We start from the raw sequence: 22180 nt of genomic DNA, 5'->3' as shown, positions 1-22180 counted from the left end.
GTGATGATTGTAGACTTATGACTGAATTGTAGAAAAGTGTGTTCCTTCCTGTGCATCTGTCTAGTGTCTCTTTCCCTCCGTCTCAGAAGTATCATGCTCTCTGTCTGGAAAAACTGACGGTACGGCTGTACTTTTCAACAGTCGTCTGTCTCTTTGGAAGATACTTGTAGTCTTCAGAAAATGACCACTGCACACATAAGTTTGGTACGCTTGCCTTGCGTCTGTAATGGCGTGGAGCATAGGGTGTCTGTAGAGATCAACCACAACCACAACTCTTTATTCTCGAAAGGAAAACGATGTAAAGTTTTGTCTCCACAAAAATCACGAGTCCACAAACTTGACTAAAGACACTAAAGTTAGTGTAGGCTGCTTGCTGTGGGTGTGTCTGTGAGTCAGGGAACAGCGTGGTGACTTTGTTTACAAACCTCGCGAGATGTGAAGCGTTTCCCCCGCGAGAGTTGAGGCCGCAGCTATCATTATATCATTTATATTTTTAATTATATATTTTTTTAATCATAAAGTTGACAAAAACTCGTTTGTACACAAATAAAATATATAGGTAAATTTTATATAACATACATTCTTGTTTGTATTTTATTTTTGAAGTTTAAACCTACTGTAATGTGTGTATAACTTCTGTTAAATAAAGTTAAAACCTCGAAAATGCCACGATTTCGCTGTGTGCGGGAAAGTAGCTGATCTACAAGCTCACGACGTGACTCTGACATGGCACTTTGTGAGCTTGTAGATCGGCTATTTTCCCACACGCAAAGGCACGCACCTTCGAATGACGCAATGTGCATCCCTTCAACCAATGAGCGGCGTGCATTCGGCGGGCAGCCGGCCAATCAGAGGAGTCACGTGCTGTCTGTGGACGTTGAGCTAGGTAGCAGCTGAGAGGGTGCTGCTTCAGTCAGTGTTTGATGCTTCATCAACAGAGGACTTCTGACTCACTACTGCCTGCGGTAGATAACTGAAGACTAGACTACAGACATCACTGTTTATTGACAGTTGCTTTCAGAATTGAACGGTTTTATCGTATCTTCGGTGGAGTTTAGCATTATGGTGAGTACAGTAATTATGAAAAATAGTAATACCTAGAGTTAAGCTTGTTATTCTTAGCCTGGTAAACCCTCCCTCCGGAAATCTCATCTGGAATCAAATAGAAATGAGATTTCCGGAGGGAGGGTTTACCAGGCTATGTTATTCTCCCTTTACTAGGCTAAACGTTAACGTTATGGTGTTGGTGTCGCTCGACGAACTGATCTTCCAAGCTTATAACCGACGCTTTGTCAGCTTGAAGATCTGTTCTCTGCTGGTCGACAAGCGACGTGCATTGAGTTTCAGTCTTTTGTTTTGTGGTGTTTCTGGCTTATTTGACGTTATTTGGTTGTGTCTGTGCTGTTTTGGTTGCTGTTTGCTCATGTTTGCTGGTTCAACGGCTTTAAAACGTTGGTTGTTGAGAGAATTTTGAATGTTTTGAACGTTGGTGAAGTGTGTTTTGAACCTTCTCAACGTAAAGTATAGTTTGATTTGATCGTTGCTTTTTAACTAAATTCAGAATTGAACGGTTGAACGGTTTTATCTTATCTTCGGTGGAGTTCAGCGTTATGGTGAGTAAAATAATTATGGAAAAAAAACTAGAGTTAAGCTTGTTATTCTCACGTTAGGCTAAACGTTGACGATATGGTGTTGGTGTCGCTCGCCGAACTGATCTTCCAAGCTTATAACGGACGCGTTAACTTGTCAGCTGTGGTGATGTTTGCTGGTTTAACGGCTTTTAAACGTTGGTTGTTGAGTGAATTTTGAATGTTGTGAACGTTGGTGAAGTGCGTTTTGAACCTTCTAAACGTAAAGTGCAGTTTGAACGTTGCTTTTTAACTAAACACGTTGTTTTTAAAGGGACTACACCATGAATTTATAACTTTTTCTTATTTTTTGTGTGTTTTTGGTCTCCCCTACCTCTCTTCTATCCTCAAAAATACCCCTGTTTGAAAACTCAGGCTTTCACAGCAAATCTGGGGTTTTCTGTAAATTGGTCTAAAAACAGGCCAAACTGATTTGGTCCCTGTGCCCACGTCACGTCAGGGAACAATTCCTCCCGTTTTTCAGTTCCAAAAAAAAAAAAAAAACTTAAAAAAAATTTTTTTTTAGTTTTTTTTTAATTTTTTTTTTTACTTTTTTTGTATTTGATCCAGTATTGGTTTTTGGTGAATCTTTTAAACCTCAAGTGCATTTTTAACGTTGCTCTTTGTAACTGTTTTTGTTTCTGTTTTTGAATGTTAGTTTCAACAGTGGATGAACGTGCAGAACCCTGCATACATGGGGAAGACCAACAGTGCTCCAAAGAGAGCTGCTCTTGGAGACCTTTCCAACTTTGCCAACAAGGCTTCTAACACCAAGGTAATATTTAAACCCCTTATTCTCAACCTTTACAATTTCACAGTCCCCCAATTTTTTTCAGATCCCTACACTGAAATCCTTTTGTTAATTTAAACTGACTGTTAATTTAAACAATTACGTTGTTTACATTTAATTTGTATACCTCTAATGTAAGGTTCCCTTTGTACACTCTCAGTTCAAGACGGTACAACAGGACAAGGCCCTGGATGATGGTGTCTACACAAGAATCCTACAGAGGATCCCTGATGTACCATGGGTGAACGTGGACCACATCAGAAATGTGGACCTCTGCAGAGGCCTCCCAAGAGTCGCAGACAAGGTCAGGGAGAGAACGGTGGCTGGGCACTGTGGCAGGCACCTAAAACTGATGACCAACAAACGTACACAAGGCACAGCTAGGAGGGGAGAGAGGCGCACCACCTATGTAGACACACTGCAACGTGACAGCAGAGCTAACAACACTGCAGAGCTCCTGATGGGGGACAGGAAGGTGTGGAGAGCGTCCATCCTGGAATCCCGAGTAAGTTTTTGCTAGTCTGCACTGTAGCATTTCATATCATCGCTGTCGGGTGGAAACATTCTATCTCCATATTTCAACTTTATGTTTTTATATAAATGAATGAATGCTCTACGTTGTCGTATCATGCAAAAGTAGTTACTCGACTAGTCACAACACGTTTTTGAAGATGGCCAAACCTATTTAGCCCTGAGGCAGATTTATTTTATAAACGGCCTCTAAATGCTAACCTTCTGAAAAAAAACTCTTCTTTATTTAAAAAAAACGAAAACTAAAATCATTTTGTCAGTTGCTATACAGTACATGGAAACATCTAAAATGACAGATGCTTTCCCAGATTGAAAGGTATAACAATGTATAGGCTTTCCAAGTCTAAATGGGTTAAGTGTGTGTGGGGTTTTATAAATATTGAACCAATGACAGGTATTAACAAGAGCTTGTGACTAAATAATAACTACATTGGAGCCATTGGAATTGTTTCTTTTTTCCATTTCCTCAAAAGTAACAGTTATGGACATACAATGTTTCTACCCGACAGTGACGATATACACTCAGAGTTACAGACCTGTAAGGGTCCATTTGGACCCCTGGTGGTCTCTGGACCCGATGTTCAGAACCAGTGATTTAAACTATGTACAAGAAACACATTACCTACAGTTTAACTTCAAAGAAGAATGTGTTTTGAATTTATTTTTTATTCTTTTCTCCTTCTCAGAGGACTGGAGTTGCCAGAGTTCAGGCACCTCCTCAAGTGTCTCCCTCCGCTGGTCCAGAACAAGCTGCAGATGTTTCCATGAAGGAGGCCTTCCCTGACCCGCTCCTCACAGTAGAGGACATTGATGCAGGAGACTCACAGATGTCCCACCTATGTTCTGAATATGTCAAAGACATATATGCACATCTAATGGATCTAGAGGTATGTGATGCCAGAGGCATGTTTTCTTTACTACATGATGTGACTAGGGTTGTCATACAATCATCACTTTTTACTTGACGATTCATTGTCATACAAATAATTCCGATTAACGATTTAATTATGTTTTTCAATTGAACATTGGAACATAAAAATTTAATTTCTATTTGGCTTTTAGGCCATGTAAACATTATGTAATAATTGTGACAGGCTTAGATGTGACCTGGCGTCTTGCAGCAATGTAATGAAGTCTTTTGTTTGTACAGGTAAAGCAGGCTGTGCGACCCGGGTTCTTGAAGGGCTACGACATAACGGCACACATGCGAGCTAAGCTAATCGACTGGCTGATCCAGGTTCATTTAAGTTTCCAGCTGCGGCAGGAGACACTCTATCTCACAGTTGCCATCTTGGATCGTTTTCTGCAAGTAAGGGCAACTTACAAATTAGTTTGCCATTTGATCTGCTCTTGTCTTTCTTTATTTTCTTTTCCTTTTCTTTTTTTAATGAGCTGTTGTGATGTATTACAGGTTCGGTCAGTTTCACCAAAGAAGCTCCAGCTTGTTGGTGTCACTGCCATGCTGGTGGCCTCAAAGTACGAGGAGATGAGACAAATAGGTGCCCCAGGGATCCAGGACTTTGCCGACATCACAGACAACGCCTTCACAACCACTCAGATTAAACAGATGGAGCGTGTAATGCTGAGGTACCTCAACTATGAGCTGGGGTTCCCGCTGCCCGTGCACTTCCTCAGGAGAGCATCCAAGGCTGCAAGCGTGAGTCACTGTTCACATGGTTCACTAACATACAAGGTGTAGTGATCAGACTTGACCCTCTGCACCAAGGCTTTGTCCAGACTGCAGGCAAGCTGTCAACACTGTTATTTGCAAGTGGTTAGTTTGGATTTGTGTAGAAAATAGCAGATCTACATGTCACAATTTGACATTGTGGATCGTCTATTTCCGGCAAGTGCCTTGGTCGTTCGCAGTTTCAGACTGAAACACACATTTAGAAAATTAGATTTCCATGAGGTTTTATGCTGTTCAGACTTGATAAAACAACTCTGATTTCCAATCTGGTTCGGACAATTATCAGATTTGGGCTGACAGTGTGAACGTAGTCTAAATGAACATGGGTGGTGACTGGTCAAATGATGGTTAAAATAAAGCATGTAGAAGGGTATTTTGAATTTATTATGCAAGCATGCTTTTTAATAGATGTTGTTTGTTTGTTCTAGTGTACTGTGGAGAGACACATGCTGGCCATGTATCTCATGGAGTTGACACTCCTTGACTACGACATGGTTCACTACCGGCCCTCTGAGATTGCTGCTGCTTCACTGTGCCTCTCTCAGCTGCTGCAGGGTGGCCTGCCATGGGTGAGTTCAATAGAATCAATGTTGGCTTATTTGTACAAATGACTAGCTTGACATTTTGTCTTTGATTCTAGTTTTTTTTTCTTCCTACAGAGCAGTATTGCACCACATATGATGATCCTAACGATTGTTTTTCATGTGTTGCAGACTCCTACAGAGCAGCATTACACCAGGTATGACGAGGCTCAGCTGAAGCCCATAATGCAGCACATGGCAAAGAATGTCGTTGTTGTCAATGAGGGGAAAACAGAGTTCCAGGTGAGTTGGCAAACGAAGGCATTTGGAAGTTGATGGAGTAAGATGTGGATGTTTGAATAGATGAATACTAATGCTAAGATTCCCTCTCCACTAGGGTTGGCGTTAGGATAAATATAGGTTAGCATGTTATTTAGACAGATGCTAGGTTCATGTGTTTATCTGGCATCCTATAGTTTCAATGTACAGATTATTTACGTTTTGATACTATATTATTTAGACTGATGCTAATTTCTTAGTTTTCCTATGATCCTAGATTACTAAGACACTACACTGTCTCTCTGCATGTGATGTGTTGTACAGTGTGTTTACCTGGCTTAATTGCTAATGCTTACTGTAAGTTGCTCTGGATAAAGAGCGTCTGCTAAATGCCTTAATTGTAAATTGTAGTATAGTATAATGGAGTATACTATAATAAAGGAATAATAGGGATGTTTGCATAGATGAATAGTGAAGTACTAATATAAATGTTCCCTCTCCACTAGGGTTAGGGTTAGTATAATGTAGTATAATATAATGGAGTGAGATGGGGATGTTTAAATAGATTAATACTAATGCTAGTTTTCCCTCTCCACTAGGCTGTCAAGACAAAGTTTTCTGAGTGCAAGCTGCTGAATGTCACTGAACTCTCCGAGCTGCAGTCCTCCATAGTGAAGAACTTGGCTGCTCCCCTGCTGTGGTCAGTTTCTTCTGCATGATTGTGTCATTGCTGCCGTGGGTCTTATGGCATTATGTTGTAATGAGTCTATTTAGCTCCAGGTATTCTATCTATTGTGTCAGTGTCCTATTATAGTTTGTTGACACAGAGAGCGTTCTGCTTGGCTTAACTTAGTCAACGACTAGTCAGTGGACTTTCACTATCACTCTGAGTGTTCATAAATGAACAATAACAAAAGGCATGTATATAAATCAATAATCTCTAACAGTTTTATTATTTATTTATTTTTTGTCTGTGCGTACAGTATATAGGTATTTACATGTGTGTGTTTATGTATATATGCATATTAGTTATTATTATTGCTTTCTTCTTTCCTTTTTTTTCATTCTAGAATTCAGCTAACACTGACACTAACGTACTATTCAGTAATGCTTCTTCTTCTTCTTTCGTGTGTCATCATCAGATTTCCAGTTCAGTAGTGTACAGCCACGCCCTCGTCTCAGGTCCCACATCGAAGAGGCCGGCCTCCGAGGGTGGTTTATACAGGGGACAGACTGTGATTATGTGCTCAGCGGTCTGCTCCGGCTCCCCACACTCGCATGCTGCTCCGTCCGCCAGGCCCCACTTCCTCATGGATGTTTTGAAGCATCCGACCCCGGTTCGCAGGCGGTTCAGCAGGGTCCATTGCCGGCGTGGCAGTTCCTCTCCTTTAATGCCGCCTCCCGGGTCCTGGATGTAATGGTGGATGCATGTGGGCCCGGCCAACTCCCACTCCTGCTTCCAGGCTGCCGCCAGCCATGCCTCTGTAGACCGGTCCTCAGGGATGGACCTGAGCAGCTCTTGTACCGCCTTGCTGTACGGGTGGCGGGACTTGAGCCTATCTAGAGGCAACACTGTTGTGGTGGTGTTGTGCAGGATATGCCAGTCATGTCTACGGGCTTTCCTTGCAAGGGATTCAGTAATGCTGTTGACTGTTGTGTATGTACAGTATGTTTAGGAGCCAGGGATTAAGGTGTGTGTGTGTGTGTGTGTGTGTGTGTGTGTGTGTGTGTGTGTGTGTGTGTGTGTGTATATATCCATGTAAATATCTATGAATTATGTAAATATTAATATAATAAATCTATCAGTTTGAACCATAAGAATTGTTGGTCTGACTCTTGAATTGGAGTTCTAATCTCCTTTCAGTAGTATGGTAATGTTTATTATGTTGAATTAAAAGAAAGTTATGGCACTAGGTGTAATTCTCACGCCCATGAAACCTCCACCCGGTTTACCATGTACTTTTTCATTTTGTCTAAGAAATTAATTGAATAGACAAGTGGTTCCTATTGGGATTGTTTGACAGACACGCATTATTTCAAATATGCAGTATAATGTACAACTATACCATTTTTTTTAAATATACAAAAGTATTTTCTGCACACCCATTTCCCAACACAGAGGCAAATTATATACCCACTAAGAATATTTTAACCACTTTCAACCTGGCGTCCTTATTAAGGCATTTCTTTATATGCTCTATAAGCTATATATAGAGCTCATATTGTGCCATGCTGAGCTTGTAGATCGGCTATTTTCGCTATGAATACAGGTGTGCCTTGAGACTTTGACTTGTCTGTTGGTGTTGGGCACAAAAAGTGTGAAAAGCTGTGGAATAGACACAGTGGGGAACCATATATGTGGTATACTGTCTATACCACCGTGCTGTATAGTAGTAGGCTACACTGGTTCTCAACGTTGGGTTCTGAGCCCACCAGGGGTCCAATAAATGAACCCTTACCAAATGCATAAATGGAAAGTATAGACTGGGTCCCAGAGATGACAAATTGTATCAATGGGGGTCTGTGGCCTAATGCATATCAAACTGGAGGTCCTTGAAATGGAAAAAGGTTTAAGAATCAGTGGTATAGAATATCTGCCATAATCTGCAAGAAACCCCATTGGTTTTAGTGCAAAGTTTGAAGGCAAGACACCAGACTGCTCCTCAGGGGAATTTAGGTGTTCACTGTCTTAATGACCGCATTCAGTGTCTTGGAATCAATACAGTTCCTTTATCTTTGCAACACCAAACCCATTCCTAAATGTAAACATTTTCTTATGTGGGCAACCCCATGTGTAGTGGTAGTACACTGCCACCTGGTGTCCAAAATACACCTCCTTGGTGTTACAAGAACTATTGCTGCACTATTATCGTAACAAACAGTGCAGAAATCAGTGCTACTGTACATGTAAAATATTAAGCTTTTAGTTAAAAGCTTAATATTTGTATCTAATTCCTGTTCTTCAAATCTCACTTAATGATCAGAAAGAGTGTTTTCTTTTGAATAATCAGAGGTGACATCATCATCAGTAGATCATGCCTCTATATTGTTTCATTTCTCCTGAACATTCCTTCAACAAATCCTGAACAGAAATCATCAATTTTGACACTTGCTTTTCACTGCAAATTTTGATCTGTACAATGATGACTCCTCTATTCAAAAGATTCTTCATCTGGCGTGGGTCTAGAATCTGTATGCTGTAATTATGAGGGAAACATTTAGCTGCTGGTGATGACATGGGGTACTAAACACAACTAGCTGTTCTGTGGTAAAATGTATCACTGGTAAATTCCATCATAAAGGGGTCACTAAATGTTACTGCTGCAATGGCGCCCTGGTACAACTTCCACTGCAAATACAGAGTACATAAATTGCCTCAATATTATTTAGATTCATTAAGTGACATGTTAAGTTGAGAAAAAACAGAATCCAACCGTGTGCACAAAGGAGATAAAATGTCTAAAAAAGCATGCTGAAGGTGCTTCTAGGATCTAGGATCAGGAGGAATGCAGGCTTAAAAATAAGAGGAGATCCGAGCACTTAAAAAAGTTGAGGAGACCATTTATGGTCTTCAGTTCTCGCCCTGTTGAAGACCGTAACTGGTCGAAACATGTTGTCATTTTAACTCCATATCCCTTCCACTTTTTTGAGTGCTCGGATCTCCTCTTTGACATGTTAAGTTATTGTTTGTAAAAGTTCACACCATCAGACAAACTCACTTAAGCCAAACATGGTTCAGAGTCATATCAGCGATCTGGTTTTGAACAAAGAGCCTCCAAAGCAACACTTGCAGACAAAATATTATTGTCACTGATAAATCTATCAACTCTTAATAACCTTGCTACCTAATGTATGTGATTACAACATGTAGATTGTAGGTGTAGGACAACTTGACACCTGAGCCCTGTTCCAGGTCCAGGACATGGAATCTTTGCCCATGTTGTTCTGCAAAAAGCTTCAATCTCCACTCCACTGGAACCTGAAGGACATCTCTTAGTTGTGACTTGTGATGATTGTAGACTTATGACTGAATTGTAGAAAAGTGTGTTCCTTCCTGTGCATCTGTCTAGTGTCTCTTTCCCTCCGTCTCAGGCAATTTGCTAAATGTGTGCATGTGTCTGTATTTAGGTGCCAAATGTGTCAAAATATATAAAATAATAAAAATGCCAAACTGAACGCCTGAGCTGCCATTAGAAGTTATGTTCTTAAATATTCGGTTTAAAGGGATATTTCACTTCACCCGTCCTTGGTTCTGGTGACTCACCCTGCCATCCTAATACGCGAGGGGGCCGTGTTTTTTCGAATACTTTTTTCATTTATAGAGAACTGATGTCAGTCATCACATTTGGGCATAACCCCATAAAACATCTTAAACCGAATATTGTCATTACACAGAACCGGGAAAGTCAAGAATAAAAGGAAAATGGTGTCATTTTGCAGGGTGGGTATCACAGGAATACTGAAGAAGGGCACAAATGCAGATGACCAAGACTGAGCCGGTGCGGTTCAGTGATTTAACACACAAAATGACATATGAAAATTAAAACACAGAGTGTCCGTTTGTGGCTAAGGGCAATTTTTTTACTTTGCCTTAAAAAATACAGCTGTAAACTAACATGTAAGTCTATTGGACATTGTATTGTGTTGTCACATCCAGTGCTGCTTTGAGCTCTGGATCAGCCGCTGTCCATGGTGCTGAAGCGCCGCAGCTTCAAAACCTCCCAAGTCAAACTAAGGATTCAGTCAAGCCTGGAGGCTCCTTGATAAGGGGTTTGAGTTCGATTGCTTAGTTTTTATCCTGCTCACTGCCTACTGATACTTTGACACACTTCAAAACATACAGGCCATTGATTAGCTGTGACAAGGAAGCAGACATATTTTCTCACTTAACAGACAGAACAAAAACTTGGGACAGGTGGGTCAGGTTAAAGGTTGCTTTTTATTGACTGGAACACAGCCACAGATTGGGAAGCTTCCAAAAAGACAAAAGGTTTGGAACAAAGCCTAGTGTCATCCTAGCCTGGGATCCAGCCTGCTTCGCTACGTTCGGCGGACTTTTTTTTCTCTCTTCGCTTCTCAGTCTGGAAAGCACCCCATCTCCAAGGGAGGCGGGACATGGCATACGGCTGGAATCGAACCGTGGTTTCTGATTGGTCTCTGTGGTGCGGGGCGGGACAAAAAAAACCAGTGTGATCGTTGTGATTCGTCATTCGTTTGAACAACATCCAATCAGCAACGACGTTGCCTAACGTAACATATGTAGTTCCAGTGTAGTTCTGCTAAATGAGTCAATAGGGTGCTTTCCAGACTGAGAAGCGAAGAGAGAAAAAAAAGTCCGCCGAACGTAGCGAAGCAGGCTGGATACCAGGCTAGTGTCATCCCCCCAAAAACTACAATTCTTTCAAATGGACACTTCTTTTTTTTAACAGGCTTCTAGACCTTTGCCCACCAACAGTGTAAATGACAGCTTTACAGTTTCTAGAACATGGACTGAAACCTCACCCAAATAAAAAGTGCAAATTAACAAGAGTCATTACAAATTAAACATTCTTTCAAAAAACACAGCATGGGGAAAGGCAAAGGATTGTAACACCGGCAGTATCATGTTAAGGTGCCCACAAGCATCTGAATTCAGAACTTTCCATCTTATGAAGACTACCTCTGTCTTTTTTTAGATGCATGACTTCACACAGCAGCGACTGGCATTTAAAAAAGACACAGGCAAGTCTCTTCCCTCTCACTGAACAAGGGCCTCTACCAATAAAACCCATTCTTCTCATCCATTTTCAATCATCAGTTGCCACTGAAGGCACTCCTCTAAATCCAGATTCTCAAACTACGAAAACTATTCCAAATGCACAAACTAAGTAGTATTAACATACACACAAAAGGCACAACAGACAAATTCACACATGTTCACAGGCAGTGATGTTTGTCTGATCTCAATAAAAGTTCAGAAAACAGTAGAAATATTAAAATTCCAGTGCTAAGTAATCACATTAAGGGCTTGGGCGAGCTTGTATCGAACATGCATCGAAAAGAGGACTCACTGAGCATGTGTAGATGTCACAGACACACACGCAAGCAAATAACGCTTTGTTGGCAAGTTGTGGGTGTGCTCTGTGTAACAATGTGTGCTACAGTATATAGTGCAAAGTGTCTGCAGATGTAGTATGTGTGTACAGAACATTCTGCAATGCCTGGGGATGTCTGTGTGTGAGCTCTCAACAGTAATTTGGTTTCTATCGTGGTTAAGTATTCTACCTGTTGGGGATGTCTAACTGTGGCAGAGTGCCACCGCAGAGAAACGGACTTCGCCCTTCTCCCGTTCCATAAATTCGCGACACACAGCAGCAGCATCCTGGAGGGGAAGAAAAGGAAAACGGTTGTGCAAAGTTTGGCAAGATCACTGTGGTCCTTTTTGTGCCCAAGGCACACCAATGGACATGTAAAAGAATTCAAGGCACACCTGTATTCATACGTGTGCAAAATAGCCTCTAGAACACATTTCTTAACTCTGTAAACTTTTATTTACCAATGCCAAAGTTTAACATCATATGCCCCATTTAATACAGTCATATATTTTAATCATAATAATATCTGCCATTTTCAGTACTTGTGAAAATAAAAATAACAATAAAAGAGTAAATAAAATGTAACCTACAATGACATGCCCAATATAGGGACAACAGGTTTAAAAGTGGTTCTACGTTTGTCTGTAGAGGTACAGAATTAGGAAAAGAGGGCACACAAGTACATTTGAATTCATAACGTTGTATAGCTTCATATATTGCAATAAGGTATGGTTGTCAAAATCCCAAGGCTGATCTCGCAGCACACGGGTTTGCTGTCACACGAGTGCGTTTGGGAACCCCTGGTCTACCCTAGTTCAAGTTGGTAACCCATCAAGTCACATTCTTCATGCAAACAAAACTGTGCCAATAAAGTGACTATTACTGTAGTTCTGATTTTCATCTTCAGAGAACAGGGCTGCGTTTGGCTTTATAACCAAGTCCTTGCAATAAGTAATTTCACTCAAAGCTGTAAGAATAGCAACAGAAACATGACCATAGTTATTACCTTAATGAAGGAATCATCTGTGGTGGCTCCATGCTTCACTGCCCCATCCATTCTCCCATCTAAAAAAAAAAGAAGGAAAACGCACATTGCAACTGAAATACTAAGCAAGGCTATACACACACACACACACACACACACACACACACACACACACACACACACACACACACACACACACACACACACACACACACACACACACACACACACACACACACACACACACACACACACACACACACACACACACACACACACAAGTGTACTGTATGCAGTCTGTTGCACAACACAGCAGATGCTTAGAACCCTTTTCTTGCACTATTTTTGCTTAAGCTATGATCTCACCATGGATGATTATGGTAGTTGTACACTATATTTACAGTATATAAATATACTACCTTGACGAGTTCACAAAATGTGAAGAAATACAGCTTGAAATAATTGTATAACCCATTTGTACAAAGTCTTAAGCTCAACCACTGAAACCCTACAGTATATACACTTCATTGACTGGGGTCCTCTGGGACTATCCTTCCGAAGTCGTTTTTCCATCTACACCAAAATAAGCAATTAGCACAATATGTAAAATTATGATTTTTTATTGTTGTAAAGCCGTTTCTGCTGTTTCACATACAAAACTAGAAAAAGTGCTCCTCGGAGCACAGGTCTCCGCCAGGTCAGGTACGTTATTCTGGCCTCCTGGTGGCGCTATAATAGGCCAATGTGAAAAGGGTGCCATTTATTCTTAGGTCTTTCATGGCAATCAGACACTGCATTCATGATTTGAGGCATTTTGTTCCAAAAATGTGTTTTGCTACATTAGACCTGCAGTTTAAAATTGTTCACAGGTTGCACTACTCAAATGCCAAACTTCATAGAATATTTCCGTCCCTGTCACCAATATGTGAGAAATGTGAATCTGAGGAGGCCACTCTGGCACACAGCTATATGCTATGTCCTATAATTCTAACATATTGGACTAAGGTCTTTAACACCATCTCCACTATACTCTTACTACAAATTACCCCAGATTCCCAAACTATAATTTTCAACAATTCTTTGACCCTGAGGGGCCTTCCCCCGGCCCACAGATGTTTCTTAAACTTCTGTCTCATGTCCGCCAAAAAATGTATTCTACTATGTTGGAAGGGTAAGGAAGGTCCCAGTGTCAAAATGTGGCTTGCCGACCTTGTCAATACTCTCGAGGTAGAGAGGATCCGGTACTTGCGACTGGATCAGACAGATAGGTTTGACCTTATATGGCAACCCCTGGTTCAACACCTGGAGGAAAACGCCAATGCAAACAACTAACACCGAGCAACGGGAGCCGTCTCCCCCCCCGCCGCCGCCGCCCCCACCCTAGGATCCCGGGGTCTTGTTTCTATTTACGTTCTGTTTTATTTATTTTTTCTATTTTTTCCTGTTTTCTTTGAATTTTATTCATTTAAGGTTATTTTACTACATGTATGTCTCATGTTATGTTTCGTGTTTGGTGCCTTATCCGCCCTTATTTCCAGCACTACGGTGGGAGTGAATACTATAGTTCTGAATATAGAAACATTTTGCCAGCATGTTGGGTTCTCCACTGAATTGTGTAAGATGCAGCAATGTGTACCCCCATGCTCCCACCCCCAGTCTATTTCTTCTCACCATGTGTCGTATATAAAAAGAAAAAACCTTAAGGTGTATCACAAGAATTGCTACATTCTGTGTCCCCACAATGTAAAGCTGTAAAAGTGTATCACCTTAATAAAAAACAAATATTAAAAAAAAAAAGACCTGCTGGTGGCGCTATAACAGGCCAATGTGAAAAGGGTGGCATTTCTTCCTCGGCCTAGTGGGAATGTGCGTGTGAAATTTCACGGAAATCGAAAGCTGCGTGCATAGTTTGAGGCTTTTTGTTCAAAACGGACCAATCGTGCAAACTTTGGAAGCCAACCATAGGCAATGAGGATGGAATATGGGAAATCGGTGTTGATCACATGACTATAAAGATACTGTGTACCGATTTGCATGACGTTTGGATAAATGTAAAAAAATTGGTTTTGCACAAATCGGCCTCCTGGTGGCGCTATAACAGGCCCATGTGAGTGTCCAGGGAGTGTGTGTGCACAGTTTCGGAGCGACCGGGCCAACGGTGCCGGAGATTAGCTGCTAACACACAGACAGGACGGACACACGGACACACACACGGACGGACGGAGGGTAAAACATACTCTCTCGCCATGCCTTCGGCCTGGCGGAGACAATTATGGTGTTTTGGTACTATCGTTCAAAACCTATGTTTCTGCTATTCTGCATACAGCCAACCAGTTGAAGAAATCACAGATTGAGGCTTTAACCTTTGCTTTTATGAAATATATAAGACCATTGGAGTTTGGAAGAGTATGGAAGATGCTTCTGAACATGTAATCTACTGCTGGTTTGACCAATTCAAATACTCAATTTGAATTCAAATAATAATATCTTAAAGCTGCACCATGTAACTTTCCTGTTCTACCCCGGAGTTGAACCAAGGTCTCCTGCGCAGCTGCTGACATTTTTACCACTGAGCTAATAGAGCCTGCCTGCTTGCTCAGGGGAGAAATTGAATTTTGACCATCAGGTCAAACTTTGTGTCAAATGGATCATCTCAAAGGTCGTGTCAAACTTAGACACAGGATCTAAAGGTCTCAAAAGTGCAGGGCAGCTACCAGCCCAATTGTACAAGATGTATTAACATACTCTACCATACAGATTGGACAAAATAACATTTTATTCACTAAAGACATTTCATAATAGAGCTTTAATATTCATCATTACTGGAAGGCTCGACTTGTTGCTTATTTGGATCTACAAGATCACAACGCATTGCATAGGAACGCGTTGTGGGCTTGTAGTGTAGATAGTCTATTTTTGATGCACACAACTAATTATAAATCATCCTTTAGAGAAAGCCAAGAGTTAGAGGAAAAACATGCTGGATCCCATGGAATCCAAATGGCTGAAGTCAGTCATGGCGACTGAGAAAGCCGATCTACAAGCTGACAACTGAGCTTGAGGATCTACCATTTTCTTTGTCAGAGTTGACGATATAGTAATCTCAAGCAAACAAGAGGTTACCTATTTGGCCTGTATTCTTTACAACAAACTGACAGGTGAAAAACAAATGGAATTAAAAGTGATCAAGAAAGTCAATCAAAGAACAAGATTTGTGTGCAGAATTTCCTCTTTTGTCAACAAAAGTGCTCTCAAGACTCTAGCTGGAGCCCTCCTTCAATGCCATTTTGATTATGCTTGCGGCTCTTGGTTCCCCAACATATCAATGTTACTACCTCTCAAAACAAACTGATACTACCTTAAGCCAATGACCCACCTAATTCCAACACACTTTGCTAGTTTGGGATGGCTCAGGGTAGAAGACCGGATTAAGCAAATATCAATAGGATTGGTATTTAAGATAGTCAAGGGACAGTGCCCTCAATACCGGTCTAACTTCTCCAAACCCACAACACTAGAGGGATCGACGCAACAAATTATGAGCTTGTAAATTGACAATTCTTGCTAGATGATGATGGATTGCATTGATGTGGAAAACAAAAAACACCCGTGGTATCCTTTAATTTTCACTCGCACTCATTCAAGGGCTATATTCAAGAAACCTCTTATCTCCATATTCTAACTTTTTGTGTCAAATTGTGGTAAATTAACACCCTACTTGATCATACTACAGAGTCACAGAAAAGAATCAAAAGTAGCAGATCCACAAACTCGCAACACAGGTGAATTAGGCGAGTATGAATAAACACTATTTTATGTGATAATGTGCACAGTGCACACTATATCATTTTATTTAAGTATTTAAAAGAGCACAAAGTAAGTTTCTTACTCTGTAGTCTGTATTATGGATGAAGACAGTACCCAGTCAACTGTGCTCTTTAGATACAGCAATAAAATGATCTAAAAAGAAGAGATCAGAAAGTGTGTGATGTCTACTTTCACTTTCCCGAACTGATTAGTTACAAAGACCGCAATAAATCTGTGTGACCTCTCCTTGTTCGATATACTCCTTGGCCTCTTCTCTCCTCGCATGGTTTTGACCATAGACACACACGGGCTGACACGGGCGCCTACAAATTCACGCCCACTTTTGACACAGCGCCGCTCCTCGAGGTCCTTTAGAACGATGAACTGCAGCTCTCAATGCAATCTTTATGAGAGGCATTGTAAAATACTGTAATTTCACTGGTTAACTACTGAGGCTGTAGCAATTTTTTTTGTGTTCTAATAAAGTGTCCCATTTGTTTGATTTGTCCTTTTTAATGTGACATACCTGCCATCTCAATATACAACCCACAATATACTATAATATTCTCCATCAGTGTCTCAAAGTTCTAGCATCTGAAATCTAAGGTTTAAGTGGTCGCATGGTATATACGTCACGGACGCATCCCATGAGGTTTTCAATACCCAGATACGTTTGTGTCTCTCATGTATCATTTTTATAGGCTATTTATTTTGGACAATTATCCGAACAGCATCTCACAAGACTATTTGTATATTAATACTAACCTGGAGTATTCACTAAGTAGTTGAAAATGTCGGGATATGTCACTCCTCCATTTAGTTGGGTTATTTCCCCAACTTTCATTTCAGTTCGATTCAGGCAAGTTAATACAACAACGGTAAACCCACACGTTTTAATTTGTCATGTACCGTCGGAGCTCCGTGGTGGGTAGAAAATTAATATAAGCCCATGAGATGTTCAAAATATAGAAATATGAACAAAGTCAGTCGGGATTGGGATGAGAATTCCCCACTTCAGAGTGGACGCTCGGCACTCGTAAAGACAGTGATGTCACTGAAATGCGACTACTGTGTCTGTCTGCCGTCTACCCTCTGCTGTGTTAACATTATGGGTAACACATAAAAGTGGCAAATTAAATGTGAAACACATCAACTATTAAGAAAACAAGAAGATATGTTGACAAAGACACTGCATACATTTGGAAACATATTTTTATTTAAATCAATATCGTCTCCAGTTAATGTAGGATAATTTTAAAAGTAGGCTAACTCTCATATCCTCTCATAGGGAATGTATTGGCAGCTGCAGTACATCGTTCTAACGGACCTCGACTGGAGGCGCTGTATCAAAAGTGGGCGTGAAATTTGCAGTTCCCGTGTTGGTCTATGCATCCTCAGTGAGAGGAACTGAGATGCAAGGAAAAGATGCAAGTGAAGGAAAGGAGGATACAATTAAGAGACATGGGTTTGGGTCAAAGTGTTACCTCTGTCTGTCTGTGTGACTGTCTGTCTGTCAGTCTGTCTGTCAGTCTATGAACGGGGGCAATAAGCAGACAGATAATGAGCTGTCGATCAACATTCAGTGATGTGGTCTGAACACAGAGCCAAGCAAGGTGAGAGGGACGAGGGCGTAGGAGGAAGAGATACAAGGAGAACATATTTTATAGTATAAGTAAACCAGTCAGTTAACTGGTCGATAGAGAGATAGATAGAGAGCTGATGGAGGAGGAGGAGAGAGGTGGTTAAGAGGAGGGATTAAGGAACAAATCAAGAGATTTGAAATGTGGGACGTATAGAAGAGGCAGGACACAGAGCAGTCCGCAGAGAAGACACAAAAGACACAAAAGACTGAGACTCTTGACACACACACACAATCCCCCAAAAAACAACCCTGGACACAATGACGGATAGCAGAGCCTTCTGAAGTTCCTGCAGGAGCTGTGATTAATGTGAGCGATTTACAATGACAACCGGCCTTCCGTCACATTCCCTCGTCACAACTTCTACAAAGCTTCTTTTGACAAGCTATGACGACAACAGTAAAAGCATTGGTTCTCAAAGAGGGGTATGGGGGGGGGGGGGTTCCAGCTAGGGGGGTCCCCAGTAAAAGTAGCTAACATAGCATCACAATCATTTTAACCTTTTATACGTTAGCTATTCAAAGATAACAGATATACAAGCTCATTTAAGCGAGGCACCAAGTGCTGCTATGAGCTTCTAGATATGCTATTTTTCAAAAATCTTGGACATTTTAAACACAAATCTTTGCTTTTGGGGGTCCCAGGCGCGAGCGGCCTTTTTGCATGTAGTTGAAGCGCAAGGGGGCGGGGGGCGGGTGGGGAGACAGTCAGCGCACTGAAGTCAAGGCACAGACTACTGTGTTGTTGACGGACAACGGATGCACGCTTATGAGAAACAACACAAATAAAACCTGGCAAAACAGTTGCGTGCATTAGCGCAAGATGAGGATAAAGGAAACATTCAGTCTAAATGTCCAGTAATTCGCAACTACTACTACTACTTTTGTATTTGAAACTTTACATTTCTCTAAATATTACAAACTTTCAGGACAGCGTAATACAAATATAATTTTTGAAAAGGCTACTATAGGCTACAGTGAAGTCGGACTGAATGACTGAAACGTTTTTTCTTTTTTAACTCTCTTGGTGATTATCTGGCACAGTAGTTGTGAATTAGCAAACAGGACATTAGACTGAATGTTTCCTTTATCCTCATCTTGCGCTAATGCACGCAACTGTTTTGCCAGGTTTTATTTTTGTTGTTTCTCATAAGCGTGCATCCGTTGTCTGTCAACAACACAGTAGTCTGTGCCTTGACTTCAGTGCGCTGACTCTGTCCCCACCCACCCCCTTGCGCTTCAACTACATGCAAAAAGGCCGCTCGCGTCCCAGGCACAACACATTTTCTAATAGGGGTCCGAGGCGTCGCCTTTTACAAAGAGAAATGTTTTACATTCATTATCTCAGTTTATTACACGGCTTGGTTGAATGCTCGATTCTGATTGGTCAATCATCGGTCAATATTTCTGGATAATGACCGATGAGCTCAATAACGGACTGCTGTGTAATCAGAGACTCATATCAACCTGCGCTGCTTGGTTTTATGCTTTATCCAACATGACAGCCATGTAAACAAACAAACAATGTAATTTACAACTAAACGTTGCTCTCAAGAATGTTTTTGAAAACATTTGAAGTGAGAAATAGACGATGCAATGACCGAAAAGTCATTCTATTTGATCCTCTACACTTCCTTGTTTATCGTGGCGCAACAACGGGGGAATACCAAAACACTCGCCCCAAAACACAGTCGCCCCGGGGCAAATACAGCGGTATTACAGGCAAATCCAGCGGTATATAGAATGGGGGTGAGTGTGTCTTCCCATTACCTTATGGAATACTGTCATTTGTTTTCCGAGGCGAACTTGTCCGCCCAGCCCAATACTTATGGAATACTTTCATGATAATGCACCTCGGCTCCGCCTCGGTGCATTATCACCCTGTCGGGCCCATACATTATCCCTTGCTCAATGGCTCCTCATGGTCTAAACGAAGAGTTTGACATCAAACCATTCTTGTAACTTGTCTTGTCTTTTTAATATTGCGCTTTGTCTTTATTATGTATAGCTGACTGTGTATGACTCTCTGTATAGTTCAGGGAGCTTTGCTTTTATACATAGTGGACAGGTATTTTGTATGGGGCATGGACACTTGATATCTGTGGGTATGTGTGTGTATATATATATATTATTTTAATGATAAAACAAAAAGAAGTTCATCCAAAAGGTGTTTCCTTCCATTCAGAAATTCCACTAAAATTTAAACATGAAACCAGATCAGTTATTTGGTTCAAATAAGTCAGACACCAGATCTGCTATTAGAAGGTTCACATTTCAACATCATGCACTTGTCTCTAATTGCCCCACCAACAAGTGCAAACGTAGCTACCACATTAACAAAGTACAAAGTAGACTGTCATTCAAAATGTGATGATTATAATGTGCTTTACAACATCCCTCTCTGTAGAATGTAATTCAACTTTTATAATCAAACTTTAAAAAGTAACTCATCAGCAATAAAGTCTGCATCATGAATCATGATACTGCTTACATACATCTTTATTTTTGAAGGGTGTTTTGTTCTTCAAATAACCTAACTAAGGATCTGCAGACAAAATATTGTACTATTTACTCCACTATGAATAATTTAAAAACTTCAGTTACTTTGTATATCTTGATTATTATTACAAAACATACATTGACTACTTCAGACCACTTCAATGCATCGCGATGCATTGTGAGCTTGTAGATCTGCTATTTTCAAAGATTTTTTAATACATTTTAAAACTTGTGAAATGGGATAATGTGTACTTTTTCTGCATAATGTGTACTTTTTACTTTTGGTACTTTAAGTACATTTTGGTACCAATACCTTTACACTTATGCTCAAGTAAACTTTGAATTCCAGACTTTTACTTAACAGAGTATTTTTTCTACATTCCAGTACTGATACTTTTACTTAAATAACCTGCCAAAATTTTGTGAGCAGTGGGCTAGTGCAGTGGGCTAGTGGGTATGCAAGTCCACAATATGGTCACATATTTTGTCACAAAAGTTCACTGTATCACCGATTCACTGCAGAGCTAGCAGAACTGATATTTAATGGACAGATGCTTGCATTGCGTTGGTGGCGCGGGTTATTAAATAACATAATAACATTATAATAACTGTGTGAATATGAACTTTTACCCCAGGGATCATGCAGGCACGTCCACTAATGATTACAAACAAGAAACCTTTCTATATCATAGAAAGGTTCTGTTTAAAACTGCTGAACCCTCTTTTGAAGCTTTTATTGTTTTGTTTAACTACATTCCTTACATGGTTGTTGATCTTGACCCACATCTCAAACTGTTACTCAAAGTTGACCTGAGCGACCGAAATCAGATTAGATTAGGACCGTGTGGAGTGGACTCGACATACTTTAGCTGCTAGGCTACAACCATAGTTATAATATATCTACATATATACCTATAGATATCTATACTGGATACAACCTGGACACTACGTTTCTACTAGAAAGATTAGACTTATCAGAGACTGCATCGGGTTCTTCCTAGGCTCATAAGATCCAATCCTACTGATCTTATCCGGTTTGGAAATCCGTGCAAACCACCGCTACGGGCTCAGAAAGGAAACCAATGGAACCACAAGGTCTCTGAGCTGGAGGTCTCCATCGAGCGGCTCATCCTTCAGGGCTACATCCTGTAGGAAAAAAAAGCGCCTCGCTATTCCTGTTTGATCCAGGCATGGACGTAACTTTTCCACCTACAACGTTTTAAGTTTCCCCCGGAGAGACCGATGTCCTCTCACCGGTTCCATCCCAGGCTCATTCGGATGGATTTCATTGGGGGAACGGTCGGATAACAGAAAAGGTTCCAGGGGTCAGTCGGTAGAAAGCGTCCCGCCAGTCTAGCTCCAATCCGCCAAAGGTCTCACCGCGTCGTCGTGGTTCAGCTCCACCCGGAGACAAGCGTCCTCCTTTGTGTCTAGTCCTGCACCCTGAGCCTCAGACCTTACAGAGCATTTCCATCTACTGCTGATATTATCACAACAACTTCAGCTGCTGTTAATCCGCTAGATCTAGACCCCAGGCCCAGAGCTTCTCAATCACCAATCCTAATGCTAATGCTAGCTCTCCGAGTCTGAGCCCTATGGTCTGAGCACATCCAGTGTGTTAGCCAAGTTTCCTTCAAAGTTGTCCTGCTTTAACAGCAACGAAAACAGCAAGCCTGTAATTCCAATACTAGGTTATTCCTTAAATTCACCCCGGGACCATCACTGTAACCAATTGTC

The 22180-nt window shown here is 41.0% G+C and overlaps 1 protein-coding gene and 1 pseudogene across 2 annotated transcripts in view; one reads left to right on the top strand and one right to left on the bottom strand.

Annotated features, from left to right (window-relative positions):
- Window positions 1–795: 795 nt before the first annotated feature.
- Window positions 796–6158, top strand: LOC308088827 (G2/mitotic-specific cyclin-B2-like; the record flags this gene model as incomplete). The annotated part of the gene is made up of 9 exons (XM_080433411.1): window positions 796–876; window positions 2287–2403; window positions 2579–2722; window positions 3636–3836; window positions 4100–4258; window positions 4361–4606; window positions 5068–5208; window positions 5353–5463; window positions 6039–6158. The coding sequence occupies 9 exons, from the start codon at window positions 796–798 to the stop codon at window positions 6156–6158; spliced, it is 1320 nt and encodes a 439-aa protein (XP_080289537.1).
- A 134-nt stretch (window positions 6159–6292) lies between these two features.
- Window positions 6293–22180, bottom strand: part of LOC308088817 (general transcription factor 3C polypeptide 3-like) — a 115202-nt pseudogene continuing 99314 nt past the window's right edge. The window contains exons 13-17 of the transcript in view: window positions 21824–21886; window positions 13708–13800; window positions 11722–11800; window positions 6629–7089; window positions 6293–6325 (exon numbers count right to left, since the gene is read on the bottom strand). The product of the transcript in view is annotated as a general transcription factor 3C polypeptide 3-like (transcript). The remainder of the gene's footprint in view (window positions 6326–6628; window positions 7090–11721; window positions 11801–13707; window positions 13801–21823; window positions 21887–22180) is intronic.

The sequence above is a fragment of the Gymnoscopelus braueri genome (genome assembly GCF_963280865.1).
Source record: "Gymnoscopelus braueri genome assembly, chromosome: 1".
In the NCBI taxonomy this organism is placed as follows: Eukaryota; Metazoa; Chordata; class Actinopteri; order Myctophiformes; family Myctophidae; genus Gymnoscopelus; species Gymnoscopelus braueri.
Note: the sequence above shows the minus strand (reverse complement) of the source record. Positions and strands in the feature narration are given on the sequence as shown.